The sequence below is a fragment of the Rhincodon typus genome, chromosome 15, assembly GCF_021869965.1.
Source record: "Rhincodon typus isolate 14 chromosome 15, sRhiTyp1.1, whole genome shotgun sequence".
Classification (NCBI taxonomy): Eukaryota; Metazoa; Chordata; class Chondrichthyes; order Orectolobiformes; family Rhincodontidae; genus Rhincodon; species Rhincodon typus.
Genome location: NC_063346.1, coordinates 29877426 through 29904143, shown reverse-complemented (window position 1 = coordinate 29904143; position 26718 = coordinate 29877426). Strand labels below are relative to the sequence as shown.

The 26718-nt window shown below is 38.0% G+C and overlaps 1 protein-coding gene across 7 annotated transcripts in view; it reads left to right on the top strand.

Moving 5' to 3' along the window:
• Positions 1 to 26718, top strand: part of tdrd12 (tudor domain containing 12) — a 124002-nt gene that overhangs the window by 41993 nt on the left and 55291 nt on the right. For all 7 annotated transcript variants that reach the window (XM_048605530.1, XM_048605531.1, XM_048605534.1 and 4 more), the window contains 10 exons: positions 2752 to 2908; positions 7126 to 7253; positions 11404 to 11595; positions 13252 to 13380; positions 15654 to 15771; positions 17921 to 18060; positions 21790 to 21992; positions 22757 to 22859; positions 24242 to 24456; positions 25949 to 26159. In XM_048605530.1, the coding sequence (XP_048461487.1) occupies positions 2752 to 2908; positions 7126 to 7253; positions 11404 to 11595; positions 13252 to 13380; positions 15654 to 15771; positions 17921 to 18060; positions 21790 to 21992; positions 22757 to 22859; positions 24242 to 24456; positions 25949 to 26159 (1596 nt within the window). The remainder of the gene's footprint in view (positions 1 to 2751; positions 2909 to 7125; positions 7254 to 11403; positions 11596 to 13251; positions 13381 to 15653; positions 15772 to 17920; positions 18061 to 21789; positions 21993 to 22756; positions 22860 to 24241; positions 24457 to 25948; positions 26160 to 26718) is intronic.

The window sequence follows — 26718 nt, the reverse complement described above, 5'->3', positions numbered from 1 at the left end:
CCTCAACACTACCTTTGTATTCTGCATACCAAGAGCAGCTCTGAGGCAGCAGAAGATAACCTTCACTTTTTGAAGTGGTCAACACTTTATCTGTTTTATTCTTTGCCATCAGTGATTTGTGGACAGTATATTTTCCAGATCAGGGTCTAGACCTGGTTTGATGAATTTTCCATTAACTGCCTCCCATGGAATATAATTGAATTTACAGGTTTTGGATGCTTCCTTCATTCACGTTTTCCATTTTCATCAACAGTAAAAACACAAAATCTGGAAAATAACATAGTGGGTCAGTCAGCATCTGGAGAGAAACTGCATGTTATGAAGTTGTGGCCATGGTGACAAATACAATGAACATGTTATAACTAGTTTTAATCATTTTACTAATGCTGCCCGATATGAGTATTTCCAATAAAAACCAAAAGAACTGTAGATGCTGTAAATCGGAAACAAAAGCAGAAATTACTGGAAAAGTTCAACAGGTCTGGCAGCATCTGTAAAGAGAAATGGAGTTAACATTTTGGTTCATGTGACCCTTCTGAGAAATCTCAGATTCTTTTTTTCAATATATAATGGAATTACCTATCTGACCACACTTCAGTGTCTCACCAATTATGATTTGACTACTGTCAATATCTAAGTTATCTTATCAAATCTAATTTAACAAATGAAGCTAATCAATTTGAAGCTAACTATTAGATTCAGGCTTTAGATGTTCTGATGGAGATCTGATTACACACCTAAGGTTATTTACTAGACCTCATGTTAAGTTAATCTTCCTTGTTTTATTCTATGTTACAGAATTAATATCCATCATTTAGCCTTCAATTTGATCCCACTCAATAGTTCTCTGCTGTACATTATAATTGGTTAATTAAACATCCATCCTTCTCATGTACAGAGTCTAATACCATTAAGTTTGTGGACAGAGTATTACCTCCTGGTTTAACTCCCTAACCTGGTGGCCTACAGTTCGTATCAATAATAAAGTTAGGACCAAATATTTCATTCAAGCGTACCCAAACTGGTCAGTTTCTCCCCGGAAAACAGTTTCTGACCAGGTATCTCTGATGGAACACTTAAAATTTAACGCATATTTTTCTGCAGTCCCATAGGTGAGGCCGCAGAAATAGATTGCGAAGTCACATGACACTGCTGCTTTGATTTTCAGTTTAAGCACCTGTCACTGGTATCCAAGGAACATGTTGCAAGTGAATTCTCGCTTTGTTCTGGGTTTGAATATGACTGTTACGATCCGTATGAATCCCTGGACCGTTGTTTGAATTAGTGCTGTTGGTTAAATGAAATGTAATTGTCTTCTAGGTGTAGAACAAAAGAATTTCACCCTGAGCACGAAGACTGAAATATCCCCTTCCACATAAATTTCAAGAACATTTTACTGGTAGTAATCAACTGTTTCTTCTGAAAACATTATAAAATCCTGAGGGGATTTAAGCTAGCGAATTTTGAACGAGGGGCCATAGTTTAAAAATAAGGGGTTGCCCATTTAAGACATAGAGAAAAGAATGGTTTCTCTCAGAGAGTTGAGTGTCTTTGGAATTCCCTCCCTGCAAAGGTACTGGATGCACTATCTTTAAATGTTTTTAAGGCAGAAATAAATAAATTCTTGATTACCAAGTAGATGAAAGATTATCAGGGGTATACAGGAATGTAAAATTGAGGTTAAAATCAGATCAGCCATCACTAAATCATTGCGCATTAGACTTAGTAATCCTGAAGCCCAGGCCATAATGCTTTGTGGAGATAGGTTCAAATCCCACTGTTACTGGTGGAATTAAAGTTTAATTTCATTGATAAATCTGGAATTGGAAACAGCTCTCTCAATATCTCTCTCATCACTTAATTATTGAAAAATTCATCTGGTTCACTGGTGAGTTAGCTGTCCAGCTGCAATCCTGTCTTGCAGGTTAGTGTCACTTTGGGAGCCCATGGTTTTGTGAGTTGCTAGTATATGAGTACCCATTGCATGAGCAGCAGTTTCTTCGAAGCTGCCGACTTTCACTCCTGCCATTGAAAGGAATATACTTATCACTATCTCAACCCTTTAACCACTGCATTTAGCAGAACAACTTTGTTCAAAACTTTGGTATCATATTTGACCCCCAGCTTAGTTTCTGATCATAGAGTTCCTCAATCCCAGCTGACATTAAATCGGCAAGGATTTTAAAAGTACACTTTTGAGCAAGGTTTAATTTTCTTACTTGTATTAGCTATTGCAGAGATCAAAACACTGCTAAATTACTTCAGTGTGTTTTTCTATTGATATTACCTAATTGATCTGACAGATTTTGGTTATGGTCTAAATCAAAAGCTTTCTCCAGAATTATACTAAAAAACTGTCATAAGCTTTGTGGTTTTCTTACCGGCATTTCATTTTATAACATGCATTGTGACTGCACCAGACATTCAGAAGGACAGGATGAGCAATGCAGGCTGGCAAATAAGAGATCAAAATGTGTAGGAAAGAAGGAGGAGGAAATATTTACCAGTTATTTAGGCAAGCTCTTCAGTGTTCCACAGGTTTATGAACACATATGTAATCCGTGTTTTTAACATTAATATATCAGTGTTAATTTTGGGGTTTTCATCACTGCAAAGATTAAGAACGATTTAAGACAGATGAGTTTTGACACTGGAGTAAAGCATTAAATTTGCATTTTGTGTTTTTTGAACAATCTAATTTTATGCAAATAAGGTTAATAAAACAGTCTTTACTTCTCTCTTAAATATCAGCCTTTAGCAATAATTGTTTGCCCGGGACGACAGAAGGCCCACTTTGTATGTCAGATGTTAATGGACTTAACAAGAACTTCCCGACCTCTTTCTCTATCCTTGGTTTTGGTTGGACAAGATCCAGAAGAAACCAAGAAAACAAAATTTACCAAAGGATGTAAGTGTACCCTTTATAGTTGCAAGTAGATTGGCCTCTGAGGAAATACTGGTCTTTGTTTTTTGTTGACAGAGAATACTATGAAAAATCTAATGTGCACCAACTTCTGTCATTGAGTGAATAATTTCATCAAAGTTGACCTTTTTAATGGCATCTCTTCAGCATGACTGTGGTTAAAAATAGAAATACAATTACATTTCAATGAGGCAGCCTTCCTAAAGGTTTTAGTGACCAATCTCACTCATGGGAGTGGATTAGTTAAACATATGCCATTAGTCCCTTCAGTCTAGTCTACTATTTGATAAGATTGTAGCTGATCTGATTGTAAAATAAACTCTTGTTGCTTGTCTACCTTGCATACTCAGATCTTTGACAGACAAGAGTCAATCTAATGCAGGCTTAAAAATATTCAATGACTTTGCCTCCACTGCTCTCTAGAGAAGAGAAATCGCACATACTAAAAACCTGCTGAGAATAAAATGTTCTAGTATCTGTCTTTAATCAGATGCTCCTTATTTTTAAATTCTGCGCCCTAGTCTAGTCTCTCCCATAAGGGGCACCTTTCAGCATCCACTCTGTTAAATCCCCTCAGGATATTGTGTGTTACAATAATCACCTCTCATTCTTCTGTCAATACCTAGCTAACTCCCATCCAACCTTTCCTTGTTCCCAGGAATCAGTCGCGTGAACCTGGTCCATGCTGTTTCTAATACAGTTACATCTCTTCTTCAGTAAGAAGACCAAAGCTGTATGTAGTTTTCCAGCTGTGGTCTCATCTACATCTTTAAGCTGTAGAAAAATGTCCTTACTTCAATGTTCCATTCCCTTTTTAATAAGTAATAATCCATTTCTTTTGCCAATCACACTCAATACCTGAATATTGGCCTTTTGCAATTGATATACCAGGACACACGAATTTTCTGTTCCACAGAGTTCTGCAATCTCTCTCCACTAAAGTAGCATGCTGCTCATCCATCCTTTGCCTTGCCTCTGTTTTAAAACTGACGTGTACATTCAAAGCCAGTTGAACACCTGTTTCAAAATTTTAGAATCTTTACTTTCAACCTATCCTAAGCCCACTGATGTTTAGAGATTAAAATTACCCACATATATTTGAATATTTTTACTTCTGTGAATTATCCAATATTCTGTGGTTTGCTCTTTTTTTTGTGAAGTTAAAAGTCCTGATCCATATCTGCAGTTATTTTGATGAACATCATTATATTTTTGGTCAAAGCTAAATAGTTGGAAATCTCTTTTAGCAGGCAAAGTGGAGAACAACAGAAACAGTGGTCACCTAGGTATAGTTGAATGAAGGATGTTGTTGAGGCAAGTGACTGAGGTGTCAGTGGGGGAACACTTAGGGCAAGTGATCATAACTATTTTAAAACTAATAGAATTATGGAAAAGGATAGAACTGATCAAAAAGTTAAAAGATCCAAATTGAAGTCAGGCCAATTTTGTCACTATTAAACAGGAAATTGGGGAAGGCTATTCGCAGGTAAAGAGACAGTTGGGAAATGGGAGGCCTTTAAAAATGAGATAATGAGAGTTCAGAGACAGTATGTTCCTGTTAGAGTGAAGGGCAAGGCTGGTAGGTGTAGGGAATGCTGGATGACGAGAGAAATTGAGGCTTTGGTCAAGAAAAGAAGGAGACATATGCGAGGTATAGACAGCTGGGATTGAGTGAATCCCTGGAGGAGTATATGGGCAGTAGGACAACACTCGAGGGAAATCAGGACTGCAAAAAGGGGATGTGAGAGAGCTTTGGCGAATAGAGTTAAGGAGAATCCAAAGAGATTCTTTAAGAAAAATAAGGGAAAGAGAGTAACTGGGAGAGAATAGGGCTCCTTAAAGAGCAACATGGCCATCGACGCGTCGAACCACAGTAGATGGGTGCGATACTAAATGAGTATTTTGTGTCAGTAATTACTGTGCAGAAGCACATGGAAGCTAAGGAACTTGGGGAAATAAATAGTGATGTCTTGAAAAGAGTTCATACCACAAAAGGGGAGGTACTGGAGGCCTTGAAATGCATAAAGATAGATAAATCCCTAGACCTTGATCAGGTGTTTCCCAAAACTTTGTGGGAACCTAGGGAAAAAATTGCTGGACCCCTTGCTAAGCTATTTGCATCATTGACAGCCACAGATGAGATGCCGGCAGACTATGAGATGAGATGGGCTAACGTGGTGCCATTATTTAAGAAAGGCTGTAAGGAGAAGCCAGGGAACCATAGACTGGTGAGCCTGATGTCAGTGGTGGATAAGTTGTCAGGGGACTCTGAGGGACAAGATTTAAATGCATTTGGAAAGGCAAGGACTGATTAGGTTTAGTTGCTTTTAGATCTTTAATATTGCCTTTTGCGTGGGAAATTGTGCCTCATTAACTTAATTGAGTGTTTTGAAGAGGTGATGAAGAAGATTGAGGCAGAGCGGTAGACATTTTCTACATGGACTTCAGTAAAGTGTTCAACAAGGTTCCACGTGGTAGACTGGTTAGCAAGGTTAGCTCAGACAGGATCCAAGGAGAACTAGCCAATTGGATACAAAATTAGCTTGAAGGTAGGAAATAGAGGGTGGTGGTGGAGGGTTGCTTTTCGGCCTGGTGGCCAGTGGTGTGCCGCAAAAGTCGGTGCTGGGTCCACTGCTTTTCGTCATTTATATGAATGATTTGGATATGCGTATAGGAGGAATGGTTACTAAGTTTGCAGATGACACCAAAATGGTTGGTGTACTGGACAGTGAAGAAGATTATCTAAGTACAGTGGTACCTTGATCAGATGGGCCAATGGGCAGAGGAATGGCAAATGGAGTTTAATTTAGCTAAATGTGAGGTGTTGCATTTTGGTAAGGCAGATAAGGGCAGGACTTATACAGTTCATAGTAGGGCCCTGGGCAGTGTTGCTGAAGAAGGCATTTGGCACTCTTGCCTTCATTGGTCAGAACATTGAGTGTAAGAGTTGTGCCATCGTGTTGCAGCTGTACAGGACATTGGTGAGGCCACTTTTAGAATACTGTGTATGGCTCTGATCGCCCTTGTATAGGAAGGATGTTGTTAAAAGTGAATGGGTGCAGAAAAAATTTACAATGATGTTGCCGGGGCAGGAGGATTTGAGTTATAGTAAGAGGCTGAATAAGCTGGAGCTTTTTTCCTTGGAGCATTGGAGGCTGAGGGGTGACCTTAGAGGTTTAAAAACTCATGAGCGATATGGATAGGACGAATAGCCAAGTTCTTTTTCCTAGGGTGGGGGTGTACAAAACTAGAGGGCATAGGTTTAAGGTGAGAGGGGAAAGATTTAAAAAGGTCCTGAGGGGCAATTTTTTTCTCACAATGGGTGGTGCATGTATGGAGTGAGCTTCCAGAGGAAGTGGTGGAGGCTGGTACAATAACAATATTTAAAAGGCACCTGGATTGGTATATGAATAGGAAGGGTTTAGAGGGATATGGGCCAAATGCTGGTAAGTGGGACTAGGTCAGATTGGGATGTCTGGTTGGTGCAGACAAGTTGGACCGAAGGGTCTGTTTCCGTGTTGTGTGACTCTGTGACTATATGACTGAGTAGTTGCTGATGAGCTACAGCGATTTACAAGTCAAACAAACATGACATACCATGACAGCAGATCTCCTGGTAGGAGTAGCTACATCTAGCAGCAGAATTTATATACTTGACATGTATTTAGATGGAACCTAACAGATGAAAACCTTGCTAAGAAAACAGTTGAAGAATTGTATAACCTCAGTTTGAAGTTTACAGGCATGGTGCTAAAACAATAGAAAAATGAAAATGATTCTTGGATCCTGAATATGCAAGAGGTGTTTTTTTTTTTAAAACCAAGTATTTGGATGGGTATTAAAGTACAACTTAATTGCTCATAGATTTTTTGGCAATTTTTTAATATGCACATTTCTAATGGTAAAAAAATTTGGAATGTAGAATATTGCTTTAATTTTGTGATGGATGTTTTCCAAGTACTTGTGTAAAACATTTGGATGTGTAAAACATTTGAATTGCATTGGTTAGATTGCTGATTTGCAAACGGTAAAATCAGCAATCTATTTAATAAATTTTGACCAGTTCAGTGTTTTCTTGCTGAATTGAATTTTTGTGCTTACAAAGTATTAATTTGTTTGAACGCTCTTTCCTCATAACAGCAATAATTCATGGAATAGTATTTGATTTTTAAGCAATAATGAGTCATTAACTTTACTTGCAGGTGATGTAGTTGTTACTACTCCACACAGTTTGGCACGTGTCCTTCAAATACACTGTCTATTTTTCATTAGACTCAGCCATTTGGTATTGGATAGAGTTGATGTACTTTTTGATGAAGCAATGGATGAAGTGAGTATAGTTGTACTGAAAAATTAGTAGTCAAAATATTTTCATGTGAAATTTGATTATTGTTTACATTTATGTAGGTTTAGATTTCAGAATTTCCTTGTACACCCACAAAGGACTTGAATTGAGCAGTGTGGGGTTCAATTTCTAAGGATATTGAGTTGAAAGATGCATATTAAAAACTAAACCAAGTAAAAGACTAATGTGGGAAACCATGGAGCAACAGGAATGTTGCTTGATATCTTTGACTCTCAATCTCCAACATAATTGCACTTCGAGTTATGTCCTCTCTTCTGTGTGGTGGTGTTAATGGAACATTAAACACCTTTTCGAAATGAAGGAAAGCAATTGTAGAATTCTTCCTATATTCTTCCTGTGTTTATCCTCTTAACTGGCACAAGTTTCATTGTGGATATTTCTGACCATTTGATTACTGTTGAAGCATGGAGGCTCATTGAAACTAAATGCGTACATTTCTTTTATGATGATTTTTCTAACATTTTTATGAAAAAAAAACTAGATCTGTGGGGACAGTTTTAAACGTAAGCAGTCTCCATTTAAAGACAGAGATGAGCAGAACATTTTTCTTTTCTCCTGAGGGTCGTGAGTCTGTGTGGAATTTGTTCCCCAGAGATCAATGGAGGCAGAATCATGAAGTTGAGTTGAGGCCACAAGCTGATCACCCATGACCTTATGGAATGGCAGAGAAGATTTGAAGTGCCGAAGATCTATCCTGCTGTTAATTCGTACGATTGTATTGTGGTATTTTCTGGCCATAAGCTTCACATGGATGGTAGTCATGATCTTTTCCATCTGCATCATAGATGTAGATATCATCAGTTATGCTGACTGCTCCAAAGTATCTCTGTCTTGTCTACTTTCTGCTGGAACACATTCTGGCTCACTTTTCAGACCAAAAGGAATTTATATTGGCCAAAAGGAGTGTTGAATGTTGTCAACAGCAAAGATTCCTCTTCAAACCTCATGTCCAGTAGCCACTTTTGGTATTAAGTTTGCTGAAAACTTTTTAACCTCTGTTTGTGTGATCTCTTCCAGATTTGGATTTTGAGTAGTGATACTTAAAAGCATCCAACTGTCTCTCACAAACACCCGTCTGGATACATTTGTACCAGCCATTCCTTGCTTCACATTTAGAGAACGCTTTTCGATGGGTTCACTATCTTTGCTATTCAATGTATCTCATTCACCTCATGGTTTACTTGGGATGAGCTGCAATTCTTTGCAAGTTCTCAACCCCAGAATAGCAGGATTGTCTGCCTCAGTCACTGAGAATCTACAGTTGTGATGAAACTGACGGGTCAAAGGACCCAAAACGTTAACTCTGATGCTTTTCTTCACAGATGCTGCCAGACCTGCTGAGCTTTTCCAGCAATGTTGTTTTTATTCCTGATACGCAGCATCTGCAGTTCTTTCGGTTCTCTCTCTCTTTTGTACTGCGCAAGCCAGCACCTCTGACTGACTGGCAACATTCAAAACAAGCAATTCCTAAAGTTGTTAGGTGACACTGTTGAATTCTGCCCTACATTAGGGTGGGGTGTGTAGCATGGTTTTCAGTTGGTCACTGAGGACAGCTGAGTTATCATTACACAGGAGTTCAGTGGAGACAGGTGAGAATAGAAGGTCAGTAAGCTTGCAAAGAAAACGGGTAGAATCAATGCCACAAGTGCTGATTTAGTTGTTCTTCAGGGCAGGCAGGTGAACTGCACAAGCTTTGTATAGGTGACAGTTAAGTTCCATGAGCAGTTGGATGTCTCAATGCTGTCAGAATTCACGCCACATTTTAGGAGTTATTAGGCAGCTAGGTGTTACAGTCAGGGCTTAGGAGGTTGGGGATGGCTCACAAGCAGGAAGGCACTTAGGTTCAGTATAGCTGAGAATAATGGTTGAAAAACCATGAACAGTGCCTGCGTGCTGCAGCTGAGCAAAATGGGAACTCTGGGGGAAAAAATACAAGGAAAGATCTAACTAGCTATTGGTAAAAAGTTGAAGTTGTGCCTCAGCACGGGTACTGGAATGCAATTTCTGGAGCCCAGGAAAATGTAAATCCTGGAAAGGAAGGTGATCAACCAGAGCTGTCATTTGAGGTACTTTATGATTGAGTAGCTCTTGAAAAGCAATTTTAAAGGCCAGTTCAGCTAATGCGAAGAATTGTATTGCTTTGCGAAGTTTTCAATGAGATTTCATGACACACCATGTCATTGACGTCTGGAGAGAGTTATTGAGGAATCCATGGGATCTACCTTGATCACTTTTATTATTTGATGTGCTCTGTGACTTCTTCAATCACGGAATATTACCCATGGTTACTACATGTTATTCTCACCTTTTTGTATACTTTGGAAATAAATGGTTAGTGTACCCTAACTAGTCCATAACCTAATTTGGTGATCTCATCCAGGATCATAACATAAAGTTGGCTATCTTCTCTGGATCATAATTGTTGGCATTGACTTTGTCTACTGCAGTTTTGTGTGCTCTGGCAGGATTTACAGCCTGTTATACAGTGAACTTGTTCTTTCCAATCAAATGTTTCCTTGACAATACATTTTCTGGCTGCATTTTTCAGTCTTGTTTGGAAATCATCATGAGATTCACCTGGTTCCTGCCTCAGGCTTTGAAATTCATATCACTGAATCCAGTGATTTGACTTTGGTTAGAGGTGTGTGCTGAATTAAATAAATGTAATCTTTCTACTCCTATTTACGAAAGGATGCAGCTGAGCCGTTTCTCTTTTCTAGTGCCATTTATAAATGTATTGCATTTCAGTTTACATTTTTTTGAAACTACTAAAAATGCCTTTACGATGACATCATCATCCCAACATGAGCTGTGAGCAATGTGGTTTCCAAATAACCACACTTTTACACTCAAAATGCTGGAGCTTCACTAAGTGTGCTTCTTGCTATTCTCCATTTGGATGCTGGTTTGATACATTGTTGCTTATGCAAGAGTAATATCACACCCTAGATGTACATGTAAGCCATGCGGTCTGAAATTTTTACACTGTTTCCAGCCTTTTGGTATACAGTGGTGGATGAGTCCTCATGACAGTTACCTCAAGGTTTAGTCCATTGCTCAACACATAATTCTTAACTTTAGAATGTGCCAATTTGCATCACTTGCTGCTTACATTGGAATCTAGCAAATGTTTTGACTACACCAAAAGAATGTTTTTCATCAACTTTATTATCCAGTGGGAGCTGGTTTTCATCAGTGCGTATCTCTGGAACAGCCATGAAAATCCTGCATTAAAAAGTGGCTTGGGATAAATCTCAACAAAAACCACTGTACATCATTCCAGATCTGCTTTGTTAAGACAAACCCTAGAAGGTTATTTGAATAGTAGAATTGGCTAGAAGGGTTGAAAGATCTTCTCCTGTTCCTCTCGACAGTGTGTTGATGCTAGTTGATGACTTTTGTGACAACCTACTTGACCAGCTACCTGTTTAAATTTTAGATTCATTTAGAAGTTCTCACTTCAGTTAGGCGTTTTTTGTGGACATCTCTGTGTCTTTAAGGTTTATGTGTAAAATATGTAAAAATACAAATTAAGAGCAGAAGTATTTCGGCCCCTGACCGTTCAATAAGAACATTGATGAACTGTTTGTGTTTTGAAATCTACATTCCTATATACCCCTGATAATAATGGATTCCCGTGCCCTACAAAAATCTCATTACCTCTACCTTAAAAGTATTCAGTGACCCCATCCCCGTTTTTGTCCTAAAAGTGCAATCCATGACTTGTTTCTCTATAAACCACAAACAACATGCATATTAGCATTACCAAGTATTTTTCAGTTATTGTATCTGTAGTTATAGAGCAATGGTTTTCTATGAAATATAAGTAATTTGTATCTCTCAAGTTACCTACATGTCCCACTTTTCTATTGTCCACTATACCAGCAAGGTACCATGGCTTTTATGTTTTGAAATGCTTGTGTTTTAATAGTTTCTCTCTTGTAGTTGTGCAATGTCATTCAGTTATTTGTTTTGCACCTTGTTTATTTATTTTGTTTCGGATTTCTAAATGGCCATTGGATGTAGAAAATATAGTGAATATAGAAACATAGCTAGAAAATTATTTTCTATATCTATGTAATGAAAATATAACCTTTATCTATTTTAAATGTAGATGAATACTATCTTGCAATGCTTCAGGGAAGCCACCAATGTTCCAGAAAGAGGCTCAACCCCACAACAGCTCATTGCTGTTGGACAGCATTGGTCAAAAAAAATGGACAGTTTACTGAAAGAAAATCAAAGTGATCCTTATGTCGTTATAACTGTCATGGAGGAAGCTGCCCTATATGGGAATGTCCATCAGGTTCGTATTCATGAGGTATGGCATGATGGTTTGTTATGCTTGGTTCACCTGACTTCTGTCAATTGAGTTGTTATTGTGGATTGCAACATTGTGATTTGCCTATCAAAGTATCACTAGAGAAAATAGTTTGACCTTTTGGAATTTTTCACATGATATGTACCTTTCATCATACATTACCCCCTCAAAATATGTTAAGCCACATACAAGCTTGATCTGAGACAACAAGGCGTAGAACTGGATGAACACAGTAGGCCAAGCAGCATCATAGGAGCAGGAAGGCTGACGTTTCGGGCCTAGACCCTTCTTCAGAAAGCTTGATCTAATCTGCATTCTTCCCTTCAGATTGTTATTTTTGTTTAGACATGGGCCCAAGGGATGAGGGTGTGTCAAGAAAGATCATTGGCCTTGAGAAGTTAACGGGGAACCTGCACATCGCACCACTACAATTTGTTATTGTTACGACGCGGAAACCCTGACTGCACTGTGTTTTAGAATTTTGACCCAGAAGCAGTGAAAAAATACCAATAGTCTATTCAGGATCAGGAGTGACTTGGAATACAAAATGCAGATGTTGACTGTTGTTCTCATTCTTCTGGGTGTTGGAGGCTATGGGTTTAGAAGGTGCTGTTGAAAAAGTCTTCAGTTACTCCGGCATATCTTGTAAATGATGTGTTCTGGAGTGGATGAGAGCCAATCAAGCTGATTTTGTCCTGGATGATGTTGCGCTTCTTGAGTGTTGAGAGTGTAACTAAATGACTTCTTGCTTAACTAACTAATTCATTAAAAATTCTTAATGATCAGGATTACAGAAGCTTGATTCATAGTGTGTTTTTTGAAATTGAAAGGATTCCTTAACCCACTGTAATAACGACTTGAAGCAACTTGTCCATTAGATTCAAGAGCTTCTTTTGCCCATTCGTTTCTGTATCTTGTAATGGTTTTCCTGTATTATTGTAAACATTCAGATGACTTCTGCCTAAAATGACTTGAATCTGCTTTTATTTTTAAAAAACTTTTTTTAACCTTGCTTTAGGCTTTAGTCAAATGGAAGTTTACTCAATAATCTCACTGATTCACTTCCAAGCCTGGATTGAGCATGGGGAAAATGGGCTAATCTTTCTTCCCCATGCTTGATTTATGATGGGTAAGATTTAATTGAATTTAATTGTATTTCTTTGAGAATTATGCTAGTTTTGTGTTTAAAGCATGTGATGTTAGCTTCTGACAGCCTTTTTTCGGTTTGATATTCTGTTTTGAAATAATTTTGTAATAGCTCACATTTGAAAGAAATTTAATTTGAGATTTCAAGTATTCTCAGGTAATACCCATATTATTTTACAAAGGATTGTTATGTTGAGCAATGTAATGACTCCTCTTTTGATCAGGAAGGCTTGCTAATCATAGTAACCCTGGTCAAATCAACGATCTATTCCCCTTTCCGCTGGAAGTCGAAGAAAGATATTGCAAGATGAGAGAAAGATATTGAGTTGATGAATTATGAATCCAGTGTTTCCTTGTGGTCTGACATGGGCAATATAGCTGGAACTATTTCAGAGCTGACCTTATCTGTTTGTTATATTATGTGTTCTGCTGTATATCCAACAGCAGAATTTTTCAGAATTATTTTTGCAATAAATGGAATTTCGTCATCATTAGATTGTGAAGGTTTGCCTAGACTGTGAGAAAACATCATTTTTGATTACGATGTTGGACTTCACCTCTGAAATTTTGCAGAAGACTATTATCTTTGCTAATTGTGCTGAAGAAGTCGATCATGTGTTTAAGGTAGGTATTATAGTTAAATTCGCTTTTATCTCTTCGAAAGTTTGAGTTATGATGAATATTCACTATCTTTGTTAATATGACGGAATCCTGCTCTTATGCAATGAGGGGTCACTGTACATAGGTACCCACCTCAGGAATTGGGCCAGCCTACATTTCATAGCTGCTGTCTTGCACACTGTCTCACTGAGACCCTGTCTGCAAGTTCACATCATCCATGCCTCACTGCAGTCAAACAATCAGGCAGCTTGCCTCTGTTAAAGGAGCAGATATCTTGTTGTATAGCAGTTTGCTACATTTACCTCACACCCGTACTATGTGCCAGTAGCATCCACAGCAAACACACTGCACATGCAGCAAGGAGGCAGATATATCTCAAAGTCTTAAGGGAGTATTCCATGGCGGTACCCATCAGTCAGGGGGTCCTAGCACAGTAAGTGGTGCACAACCGTGAGGGTGGCACGGTGGCTCAGTGGTTAGCACTGCTGCCTCACCACCAGCAACCTGGGTTCGATTCCACCCTCAGGCAACTGCCTGTGTGGAGTTTGCACATTCTCCCCGTGTCTGCGTGGGTTTCCTCCGGGTGCTCTGGTTTCCTCCCACAGTCCAAAGATGTGCAGGATAGGTGGATTGGCCATGCTAAATTGCCCATAGTGTTCAGGGATGTGTAGGTTAGGTGAGTTATAGGGGGATGGGTCTAGGTGGGATGCCTGAGAGTCGGTGTGGACTTGATGGGCCAAAGGGCCTGTTTCCACACTGTAGGGATTCTATAATCATGATACTATGATCATCAACCTCCAATACCAGTCACAGGGGATTGGCCACAATCAAACAACCAGTCAGGTGTTCTTGATTAAGGCGTCATGTCTCTGCAGTCAAGGAATAGGTCATAATTATCCTTGAGCTTTGTAGCGACCAGTCCAGGGTATAGGGTCCATGTGGTTGGGTGATGTAGAGCCACCAGTTATGGGTCTAGGCACTTCTTGACTGAGGCTGTCCTGTTGCTAATGGGGCTGAGCTACAGTCAGTCTGTTGTTTCTGTGGGAGAATCCAGAGGGGGGAAAAACCAGCAGCAGCCCCTGGCCACCCTGCGTGAAGAAGACTAGGCAGACTGTTCTTCAGGATCGGGTGGCTGCAGGCTGGAGAGAACTGCAAATGACAGATGGTAAGGCAGCAACATTAAGAGTCTGTCTGTTGGGAAGTAAGAAGGGCCGTCAGGATGTTCAGGACTCACTGGTATGCAGAAATGGAGGCTGAAAACCACTGACCGAAGAGTTGCCCTCCGTTGTGCTGGAAATCAAAAGTGCATAATAGAGGGATAAAATGACTGCAAACACACATGTAGCGAGTGGCTTAAGTGACTCTGTGAAAAAGGGGGCTCCAAGACTTACTGATGTGAGGGTCTTTAACAGGAAAGAACATTACACACAAGTACACTACAACTGCGCATGTGTACTCTGTTTTGGAATCAATGGGCAAATGGAAAAGTAAGATGACCTAGGGTGCAGTTGTTTTCTTGAGTTGGCTTTTGAATCACTTAGGGCCCCAAATCTTTTGTGCATTTTAAATTAAGATTTTGGTATATCTAAAAGATTGGACATTTCACCAACACTCATGGTTTAGTCAATGCAAGCAGATTAAGTGATCATTGATCGTTATTTCTATTGTGGAGTTTTATGAGAGCAAGTTAGTTTCTAGATTTTCCTACATGATATTAACTACCTATACAGTGCAGTTCTTTAACTGAAATGCTTTTGGACATTCTGATAACATGGAAGGCATTTTTTAATGAAATCTACTCAAAATCATAAAATACATAAACAGATTTTATAGTTAACATATTAGTTAAGTGGAATCTAATAACACAAAGAAGGGATATTAGATAAAGTACATTGGGATGAAGCTCCTGTCAAAATGATCTGTTATTGTTCTGTGAGCTTTATTTCTTCTTTGTCTTTGTTTCCTTTTACCTTTTTTTTTCTTTTCTCTGTTTCATTTTTCTTCCAGTTTTGATTTGCAGTTTTTTGGTGCATTTTTAAAAAATATATAATGAGTGTCGATTTTCAGAATATAGCAAAAATGTCTCTAAATGAGTACAGCATGTGGCTAAAAACTCATCTATACTCTAGCTGAAAACATGTAAAACTTTAAAGGCGTGGTTTGGCTGAGACTTGTAACTATAAGTAAACTTCTGTGCTGTTGGTTAATTTTAAAACTGTTGGTTTCTTAATAGTATAGCGGTGCTTGAGTACCTTTTGGTTGCAACTCTCTTCTAGGCTTTAGGCAGTAATTCACATTTCTGCATGAAGGTCCATGAAGGAATGAGCTTGCAGGTCAGCAATACAATGGATGAGTGGAGTAAGAAATTCAACCCTGGCACACATGTGATATTAGGTGAGAATTTTAAATGCTGAATTTTTGAAATGTACTGAAAATGTATGCATTCTTATGAATTGCAGTTGCGGAAATGTTTTATGTTTTGCAAAATTGTTGTAGGAAAAATTATCATCTGCTTGTCCGTTTCAACATACCAGAGTACACATGCCCCAAATCAGTGGTTGCCATTTAAATGTGCAAAACATCCCATGTGTTTCTGAAAGAATCTTTGACTTTGACTTTGTTAAGGTAAAGGTCCTGAGATTAGAGATAAAGGTTGGAGATTACACTGTGTTCCACCCAATCTGATGGCATCTCAGTCCTACCTGGAGAATTTGGTAGTCCAGCCCGAGATCCTGATGCATCGGATATGTCATTTCTATATTCTGATAATCTTTGTAATTATGTCTAACTAGGCAGTGTCATTTGTATCTATGAAATAACCTGCATCTTGATTGTTGAGACAAATGCATAGTTTGGTAGAGATTCTCAAGAACATAAAGACGTAAGAAATAGGAATAAAAGTTGGCCATTCGTTCTTCAGACTTGCCCCATCATTCCGTAAGATCATGGTTGCTCTACCTCCGATCTCCACTCCTCTTTCATGCCAGCTCCTCATGCCCCTCAAAAGACAATCTACTTTTTAAATTCTTGCAGTGATTTAGCCTCCACAAGACTCTTGGATAGAGAATTCTAGACCTCTACTATCCTCTGGGAGAAGAAATTCCTTTACTTATTCTTTAACTATATGCCCAACTTCAACATTTCCCCTCTGGTGGAAGTACCTTCTCGGCGTCTACCCTGCCAAACTTTCTCAGAATCTTGTATGTTCCAATAAGATCTCCCCTCATTCTTCTAAGCTGTGAATAAAGGCCTAACCTGACTAGCTGCACTTGATGAGTTAATCTCTTCATCCCAGGAATCAGCCCAGTGAATCTCTTTTGAACTGCCTCCAATGCCAGTATATCTTGCCTTAAATACTGGGACCAAAACACTCTGCACAGTACTCTGTGTGTGACCTCCCACTTCCCTGCACAGCTGTAACAGGACTTCCCAATTTTTAAACTCCACACCCATAGCAGTAAAGGCCAATAATCCATTTGTTTTATTAATTGCTTGCTACACGTGCATGTTAACTTATAGAATTTAATGTACTAGGGCAATCTGATCCCTTTGTATTGCACTTTTTATTTTAAGGAGTCTCTCCTTTTTAAATAATAATCTGTCTTTTGATTCTACCTACCAAAGTACATAGCATCACACTTCACTACATTAAACTCCATCTGTCATATTTTTGTCTGTTCTCTCAAACCTGTGTAAATCCCCTTGCAGGTTCCTGGCATCCTCATCACTCTTGTGCCCACGTTTTAATTTTTGTATCTTCAGCAAGTTCAAATGCATTACACACTGCCTTTTTAAAAACACAATGAAACCTGAATAATATATTTTTTTATTTGGTACTTAGCATGATGAAAGTGAAAATGGTATGTAGTAATATTGGCAATATTTGGTTATTAGGTCACATTATTAATCTATGGAAATGTTTACCTAGATAATGTGTTCATGTCTGGGGCTTAAATCCTCAAACTATCTGACTTAAAGGCAAATAAGATACCACTGACCCAACTGGAATATCAAACATTTCCTGAGATTAGTAATTCCCAAGAAATTGTTTCTAAATAAGGCAACATGGTGACTCAGCGGTTAGCACTTTTGACTTAGCGCCAGGGACGCGGGTACAATTCCAGCCTCAGGCAACCGTCTGTGTGGAGTTTGCGCATTCTCCCCGTGTCTGCATGGGTTTCCTCCAGGTGCTCTAGTTTCCTCCCATGGTCCAAAGATGTGTAAATTAGGTGGATTGGCCAAGCTAAATTGCCCATAGTGTCTAGACCTGTGCAGGTTCACCATGGGAAGTGCAGAGTTGCAGGGACAGGGTGGGGGAGTGGGTCTGGGTAGGATGCCCTTTGGAGGGTCAGTGTAAACTTGTTGGGCCGAATGATCTGTTTCCACACTAAAGATTCTATGGATTCTATCTTCAGAAGTCTTCATGCGTATTACTTGTCCAGAGTTGAAGTTCATGCAACTTCTTGAATGGTAATGCATCACACATTTTATAATGGATAAATTGTGAATAACAGTTTGTTTTGAATATTTATTTTTCTAACAGTTACAACTGATAACTGCGTGAAAGCATTGAGGATTACAGATGCTACCTGTGTAATTCATTATGGTTTTCCCTCATCTTGTGAGATATTTGGAACTCGTCTATGTTGCATGGTTGACAATTTTGATAATCTGACAATGGAGGTACAATGAAATGTTAGAAAAAATATAATTTAAAATGTAGAAAAATTAAAATGCTTACAACTATTGTGCGCAGTCATCAAATCTTAAACGTTGTGTCCCCGTAACATTCCATGTAAGGTTCCTATCCAAATTACACCTTTAGTGTCCTTTCCTCTTTTGTGGCACATATCACTTTAATAGCCATTTTAAAAAAGTCCTAGGCTCAGGTAATTCTTTTTGTGTTTTTTGTTCTTGTTGAACTTTTTTTTTTTTTTTTTTTTTTTTTTTGTAATAGGTACATTAAGAAGAATTTCAAAGTTGCAATAGAGGTAATCCCTTTCCAAATAGGGATCAGCACTTGAAGACCCCTATATATTACAGAAACTGACTTTATAAGTATGCTATACTACTCATGCACAACTACCAACTTTGGTATCATCATTATGCCAGATCTCTTGCTATCCATCAGCTGGATGAGGGTTTATCAAAAGTAGCTTTGCTCCTTAACTTGACACAGTGTATCTGCCCTACAGTTTTGATGCAGAAACAGAGCTGAATGAAATGTGAAATGTGCTTATGCATTCCATTTCTCAAAATATTTCTTGCCTTAATGACCAAAAGAAGTTCTGCAATTTTGAAATAATTATTCAGTAAAAAGTTGCACCTGCTCCATTATTCAACTTGCTAATTGCCCACAAATCTATTTGCAGATGAAAGCAATACCAGGCACTTCTGCTCATTACACAGCTTTGTGATATCAGACTTGTCTGATGCATTAAAACCATAAGAAATTGGGGCAGAGCAAGCCCTCAAGCCCTGCTCCTCTGATCATGACTCATCTTTGCTGGAGTATTGAATTCCAAAAGTTAACGACCCTCTAAAATAAGAAATTCCTTCTTATCCTTAATTGGGTGACCTTTTATTTTAAATTCTGTCCCATAGTCCTAAGCTCCCTCCGAAGGGAAGCATTGCATCTGTCTAGTCAAGTTCTGTCAGAATTTTGTGCTTCGGTAAAATCACTTAAAATTCCAAATTCCAATGATCATAGACCAAAACTTTCCTCATTAGGCAGTCTCTTCAACCCAGGAATCAACTTAGTGAACCTTCTCAAAATTGCCTTCGTGCTGATTTTTTTTTTTTGTGATTTATGTCCGAGGATACACAGACCGTGTTCTACGATAATACTTCGCAATCTCTCTATTTATATATTAATTTGTTTCTCCTTTCTTCCTACTAATGTAGATAACCTCTCATTTTCACACATTATACTCCATCAGCCAAATTTTTTTGTCTACTTAGCAAACCTATCCATATCCCTTTTCCAGAATCATTTGTGTTCTTCTCACAGCTCACTTTTCTACTTACCTCTGTGTTGGTTATAAATTTGGATATGATACACCTGATAGCATCATCCAAGTTTTTAATATAAATTCGAAACTGTTGAAGCAAAAGCATTCATCCCTTTTATGTTTTGCAATTTATCATTTGCCAACTTGAAATGGCCAGTTTTTCCCCAACCCTTTGTCTTCTGTGGTTGGTCAGTGCTTTGTCTGTGGAAATTGTGATGAATCCTCCTTTTCATAAGCATTCTTGGTGCTGAAAACCAGCATTCTGTGAAAATGGCACCATTGTCTCATTTAGCTGTACAGAGAGCTCCAGGAGTATTTGGTGCCAACATTGAATTTTGTCTTACAATAGAGTTTGGGCTTAGTGCCAGGGTTTTAATAGGTCACTGAGGACAGTTTGGGAGTTAATGCAAAGCACTTCTAGGGACACACAAATTGGAGAAAGAAATAGGTACTGACTTACGCTGGGAGCGCTAAGTTTTAGCTACCTGCAGGGAAGGAGTCCAGAACAGTTGGGTGACTCTGTGATGTTGACAAACTTGGGGAGAAGTTCTACGAATTAGTGAGTGAATGAGAGTTGGGATCAGAGTTCTGAAGAAGTCCTGCAAAGCTGCACAAGTGGTTTGGTCGCTGTCTGTGTTTGAGGAAGCTGTGAGGAGTTCAGGAAAAACTCCAGTGTTAATACTTCATTGCAACTGAGGGAGCGGTGATTAGAAAATTCACAAGCAGTGTCTACTTGATGCAACTCAGCGAAGTTAGAACTCGGGGACAACCCAGAAATAGTTGGTGCTTGAAGTTAGTTACAAGTAAAAAGCTGTAGTTGTGCCTGTGAGTAAGTGCTAAAATCCAGTTTTCAGAATACAAAATGAGCATGACAAAACAGGAGCAATCACTGAGGCCATTATGGAACCACTTTTGAGAGTGAGATTTAAAGATGGAATGACAAAAGTGAAGAATTAGGAGGCTGAATGAGATTGGATGACCCACCATATGTTTAACAAATGTTGGAGGTTTGTGGGGCGGGGGGAGGAGAGGAGTTGCTGAGAAATCCTAGGGATCTGTCTTTAACTCACTGGCTATTTGCTGTGGCTTATTTGATCACAGTATGTTGCCTATGTTTACCACATGATAATTCTTGATTGTATATGTATTGCAGAATACATTACTGTTCTCAGTAAAAGAGCTGTTTGTTCAAATCTTGTGGATTTATTATTTTGATAAATCCCTTGGATCTCATCTTTTGTCTAACACAATGTTGCTGGCTTGGTACAAGATCATGACAAAATAGACTACACCCAACACTATGGGCTCTTATTTTGTGTTGTAATCTTTTTCGTGGCAACTTATTAAATGCCTTTTGGAAATCCAAATATTCCTGTCTCTGTGATGGTTCCCCTTTATTCACTTTGTTGTTACATGCTCAAAAAGACTAAGTTTGTCAAACACAATTTTCCTTTGATGCAATCAAGCAAAGTTAACATGACTTCCTAATTTTCTGAATGTCCTGCTACTGTATAATGGATTCCAGTATTTTCCCAATGATATGCAATTAGCTGACTGGTCTGTGGTGTCCTGCTTATTTTCTCCCCCCATTACTGACAAGAGACATCTGTTGCACTTGCAGTTTTTCAACCCACTGGGACCTTTCCATAATCTAGGTAATTTTTGGAAGGTACAACCAATAGATTCATTATATCAACAGCCGCTTGCATTGAGTCCCTAGGATGCATACCATCAGGTCCACAGAAGCGATCAGTTTTCCTAGAAAGTCAACTAGAGTGACTGTTTTACCTTTTTTATTTGCATTTTGCCCTGCCTTTCTGCTATTACTGGGAAGCTTTTTGTGTATTCTATCATGTAGGCATTTAAAAAATATTTGCTTGAATTCTCTCTCATTGCCTTATTTCCCGTTGTTATTAGTTCCCCTTTACTTTAGCTAGTCTTATTATTTCCTTGTAGAAGCTCTTGCTGCCTCTTATGTTTCCTGCTAGTTTAGTCTCATAATTTAATTTTGCAGTTTGTATTAGTCATCGCTTGCTGGCTTCTAAAATTTCCCTAATCTTTTGGCCTACTGCTAAACCTTGTAGCATTTTATATCTTTTCTTTCAATCTGATACCATCCTTTTCTTTCTGGAGGTAAGTGGTGTTAAATTGAATGCAACATTGCACTATTATTTTTATTGTACTTACTTTCATTCCCATGTCTGAGCATTATCATTGCTGTTCTAAAGGTGCTTATGAGTTTACTTTTTTATGTTGGTTTGAAATATTTATCTTAAAACAACTACAATGTATTCTTTACAGTACCAGTGCACTCAATTTACAAAAGAATAATGCATTGGATCTTAAGCATAAATTCAACTCTTTAAAAGTTATTTGACACAAAATGTTCCCTTAATGCTAGGGGTCAACTCGTCAAGGTCAGTCAATCGTACTACTTACTGAAAAAGATGTTCTACAGACAGTTTCCATTCTGCACTACTTGGAGAGAACAGAAGCTAAAATTCCCAAAGAATTATTTAAATTTATTTTGAACATGAATAACCCAGATGACATTTGCTATGACAGAGCCTTATGTAAATACCTTAAAGCATATGGAATTTGCAGGTAAGCACCTAGCAATGTTTACTTTGTGGTCTTGAAGAAAGTGAGGAAAATCTATGGAGTTACAATAACAAGGTAAGTCTGTCAATCTTCAAAAAGAAATGTCTATTTGAACTGGAATATCCTTTTATTATGATGTGAAAGCAACAAATGAATTGGTTTACCTCAGATGACCTAACAGTAAGCAGACTAATCTGGAAAGCTCTAGAGTTTCTGTCAAATACTTGGTACAGAAATTAAGTTATTGAAGTGTTATAATTTTCATTTTGTTGGCTTGACGTAAATCCTGATGTGGAAATAAAAGCTAAAAATATCAAGATCAGTTATATAGCTCTCATAAATTCACCTATAAATTTATTTAAATATAGATTTTTATATTGATTGTATAAACTTGTATATAAAAAAAACAAGTGATTAAACTATGATATAACATGGATTTTGATGTAAATAACTTCAAGTACTGATACCACAAAGCAAATAGAGGAACTACTGTACTATCCTTAATTTATTCCTAAATGGATGTTTCTTTGGTAAACACGTCTTAACACAATTGCATCAAAGTACGCATGTCCACACCATGTCTTTTTAACTCCCACCAAAGGATTTCTTGCTATTGCATTCATCATGCTGATGCAGCAGTGTGATGTGTACCAGGATTTTTTTCATGGGTAGCTACTTGATGTGGCACTGAAACTGAGCATATACATGTAACAAGTTGATTTCATCCTGTAAGTACTTTTATTTTAGTGTTTCTGTAACTATTTCAGGGATAATAAAACATGTCCAAGTCGTCACAAACTTCATCACAATGCAGACAAGCCGCGGTATCTTACAGCTGAAAAGATATTACCTGCCACAGGGTACATTGAGGTAAAATTACTTGTGATTTATTTCTGTGCCTTGCCTTGTGAGTCTGTTATGAAACTTTGCTTTTTTGTGTAGTTTTCAATTTTGTTTAACATTTATTTACCTATCCTTTAGGAATATACCGGTTATCTCTACAATGTTCTTCTGTCTGAATATCACAGTAGCATAGCAATTGATAACTAGCAACGATGTTCCCGATGTTCATGTAGGCTGTCTTAGTGTTAGAAAATGAGGTCAGTAGCTCCACTTAAGGTAACAAAGGACTCTGAGGTTACATATAGTCTGCTTTAGTCCTAGACAATAGCCAGGGAGGAAGATGGAGTTGGTAAAGAAATTTAGTTTGTTACAGGGCAACAAGAAAATGCTTTCAGTTTCCAATTATTTAACAAATTTCTGCTGAAGTGCTGGATGTCAGACAAATTATTTGAGAAATCACAAAGTATAATGTCACACATGTAAATGTGACATAGAATGGGCCTTAAGGACAGATGTTTGGACACCGGACATTATGGTGCAAGAATGGAAAGAGAATCCGCTGCAGGGATTTCTCTGATTACCATTGAATATATGAGAATGAAACTAGACAAGGTCAGTTGGATCACCTGGCTAGATGATGGAAGATGGGTTTTGGAAAGAATTGATTGGCCAACTGTGTCAATAGCTGCAAATAGGCCAAGAAGGATGAGAAGGGATTGTGCACCATGATAATGCTCTATTAATTTGTGACTTTAAGATCAGTGCTGTACCAGGGCAGAAAGCTGATTGAATAGGTTTAACCTTGGAGTTGCAGAAAAATGGGCTTGGGATCTAATAGCATATTCAAATCAACTATAATAAGTTATTAGAAAATTTCCCCAAAAAAAATTATTCCAAAATAAATCCCACATGCACTGTAAAGAGAAAAATATGCAAAAATGTGTTTTTTTTTGTGAAAACATGAATCCCAAAAAGCCTAACGTTCACTCTCCATATTAAAGAGCCTCCCCATCTCATTCAAAACCAGCTTTGTCACCTAGTGCAAAAGCTGGGAAACAGTGCCTGCAATTCATTTACTTAGTTCTGCAAGATCCTGAAACCTTAAATGAGACCACAGCGCTAGCTTCTGAGCACTACGCAAAATGCATTTGACCAGAAAGTCATAAGTACAGATCCCTAAATCAGTTTTTCCAATTATCTAAACTCTCAACCAGATGCTGTACCTGTATAGCCAGAAAACTAATGAGACTATCTTCTGAATTTTGTGATCATCAAAGAGAGAAAATATTGCATTAATCATATTTTTGTAAAGTATGTGGTCATCTCTTTGTATTAAAGATCAATGTATCATTTTGTTGTGTATTGGGTGAAAGAAACAACTTACCCCAAGTATAACTAAACTTCTCTAGATTATTCCAACATGTGTCAGTGATGCTTCAAGTTGTTATGGTAGAATAATACATCACAGGAATAAATGGGAGGATACCCCAGTTTCAATGGAAGAGGACTATCTAATGCTTTTGAAAGACATGGCTGATTACTACTTGGAAGATGACTGCCGGAAACCAGTAGAACAATTAGAAGTTTCTGCTCTGTATGGATTAGAGGAGAAAAGCTACAGTAGGTAAGTTGGGAAATTTTGCTTGTAGTCGAGATTAACACTCTAACAAGAGCATAATAATTGTTCAGACTGAAGCTTTACCATAGCAAGTATCTCAAGTATATGATATGGCTTCAAAGATGCATTGAAATAATTGTGATATCTAAATATATTCTTTAATTTGGTGTTAGGATCATTGGAAAACTATTGCTAATTTCAAACAATTTCTGGTGTATACTTTAGCTTATGAAATATGACTAATTGTTAATGTTTTATAACTTTACACAATGTTATGACTTAGAAATTGACAACAGAAATCAAACAAATGTCTTTACAACAATGGCCAATGATCTGCAGTTTCTAACAAAAATGGATATTATATCATTTTCAGTCAAAAGTACTATCAGTGATCCTATATTTACTGTCTTGTTAATGTTCTTTTAAGAACCATAAAGCAGATTAGTGGGTTATGGTTGATAATGCAATAAAGAACAGATTGGGCTTAATGACAAGAAAGATTGATCAAGCCAATTGATGCGGGAAGGATATGAGGAGTGAGCAGTGAGGAAGATGACAATATTCCAGGTGGGGGTGTGATGAAAGTTGTAAGAAGAAAAGAATTGGGTGCTCAGGACTGCTGGAGTGAAAATAGGACTGAAGAAGAACAGAGCTTGAAGAATTTTGTCAGCAAAAAGAGGTAAGTTTTAAACCTATGAATGAAGTTGTGTGATTGAAGCACCATGACAGAAAAGCATTGCGGAAGAATTGTGAAAAGGTCTGAACTTTGGTGATTCATGGCAGAGTCCGTAGCAGTGTTGCCATTCAACCCCTTTAGTTTTATCTGCTGTCTTCAGATCATGAATAAATTTGCACCTCAACTCTATTTACGTGACTTTACTTTTTTCCTTGATAACACTTAAATAACAATCACTCTCTTTCAGTCTGAGTGTCCACAGTCCCAGGTTTCCCAGTAGCTTTGTTTGAAAAGGTGTTCTCATTTCATTTTTAACATCTCTCCCTTGTCTCTCTTTCTGCCACAATTTTGACACCTCACTTTGTCTGTCTACCCCTTTTGCAACTTGGTGTTTTCATCCACACAACTTATTGTGTCTCCTTGCTTTGCACCATCTGCAGATTTAGACTTGAGAATACTTGAACACATTTGAGAAAAAAGAACAAAAATGAAGTGACAAAATGGCGAGCAAACCAGTGGTATTTTGTCACCCGAGAGATTGAAACTTTGTACTGCAGTGTTTTGGATATATTGTTATTTGATGCTGAATGAGGATTTTGCCATTATAACATTCTAATACAAAGTATAAATTCAAAAATGTGACGGAAGTATGAACTGGAATTATGCATGACATTCAACACTTGTCAATATATTAAATATAAGGCATTCCTCTGTCACTGAACCTCTCATATGACAAATAAACACATATATGTATTAAAACTGTTCATTTTCAAATTCAGCACAAGTATTTCATTTCAGTAATATGTTCTGTTATGCTTTAAGGGTGCAGTTAATAGCATTGCCAAAGAAAGCTGAAAGTGCAGTTCTCAGGAATGCAAGAGTGAAGTACATCGACAGTGGTCACACTGGACTAGTGATGCAGAAACAGCTGCTCAAACTTCCTGCCAAATTTCAGGTTCTGCCACCACAAGTTGTCGAATTTATTGTATGTAGCGTAAAACCTATTGACAATGAAATGGATTGGAATCCACAGGTAAGGAGTTTGAAAGTCTGTTTAATGACATCATTTTCAGGTGATGTTCCAAAATGTTTTGAGAAAATCTTGATAGAAATAATTTTTCTTAGCTGATATTCAATTAATCAAGAAATCAGGAATTAAAAATTAGTTTCATGGTCACAATCACTGAAACTATCATCAAATGTTGTAAAAACCTGTCTGGTTTATTAATATCCCTTCTTTGCACAGTTTGGCCTACATGTGACTCCAGACCACTGCAATATGCTTCACTATTAATTACTCTCAGAAATAGCCGAGCAAGCCACTTGTTTCAAGAACAGTTAGGGCATGGTCAACAAATGCTTATAAATGACACACTCCTCCCATGAGAGAATAAAAGAGATGCTGTTCCAGTTCACATTTTGGTCACTAGTAACCTCCAAGATGTGATAGTGAGGGGCTTCTGTGATAGAAATGCCATTGTTGATGATAGTCAGTGCCTGGCAGTTATGTGGTTCAAATGTTGCTTGTCATTTAACAATAGCCTACACCTGAATGTTTTCCAAATATTGCCATGTATGGACACAGACTGTTT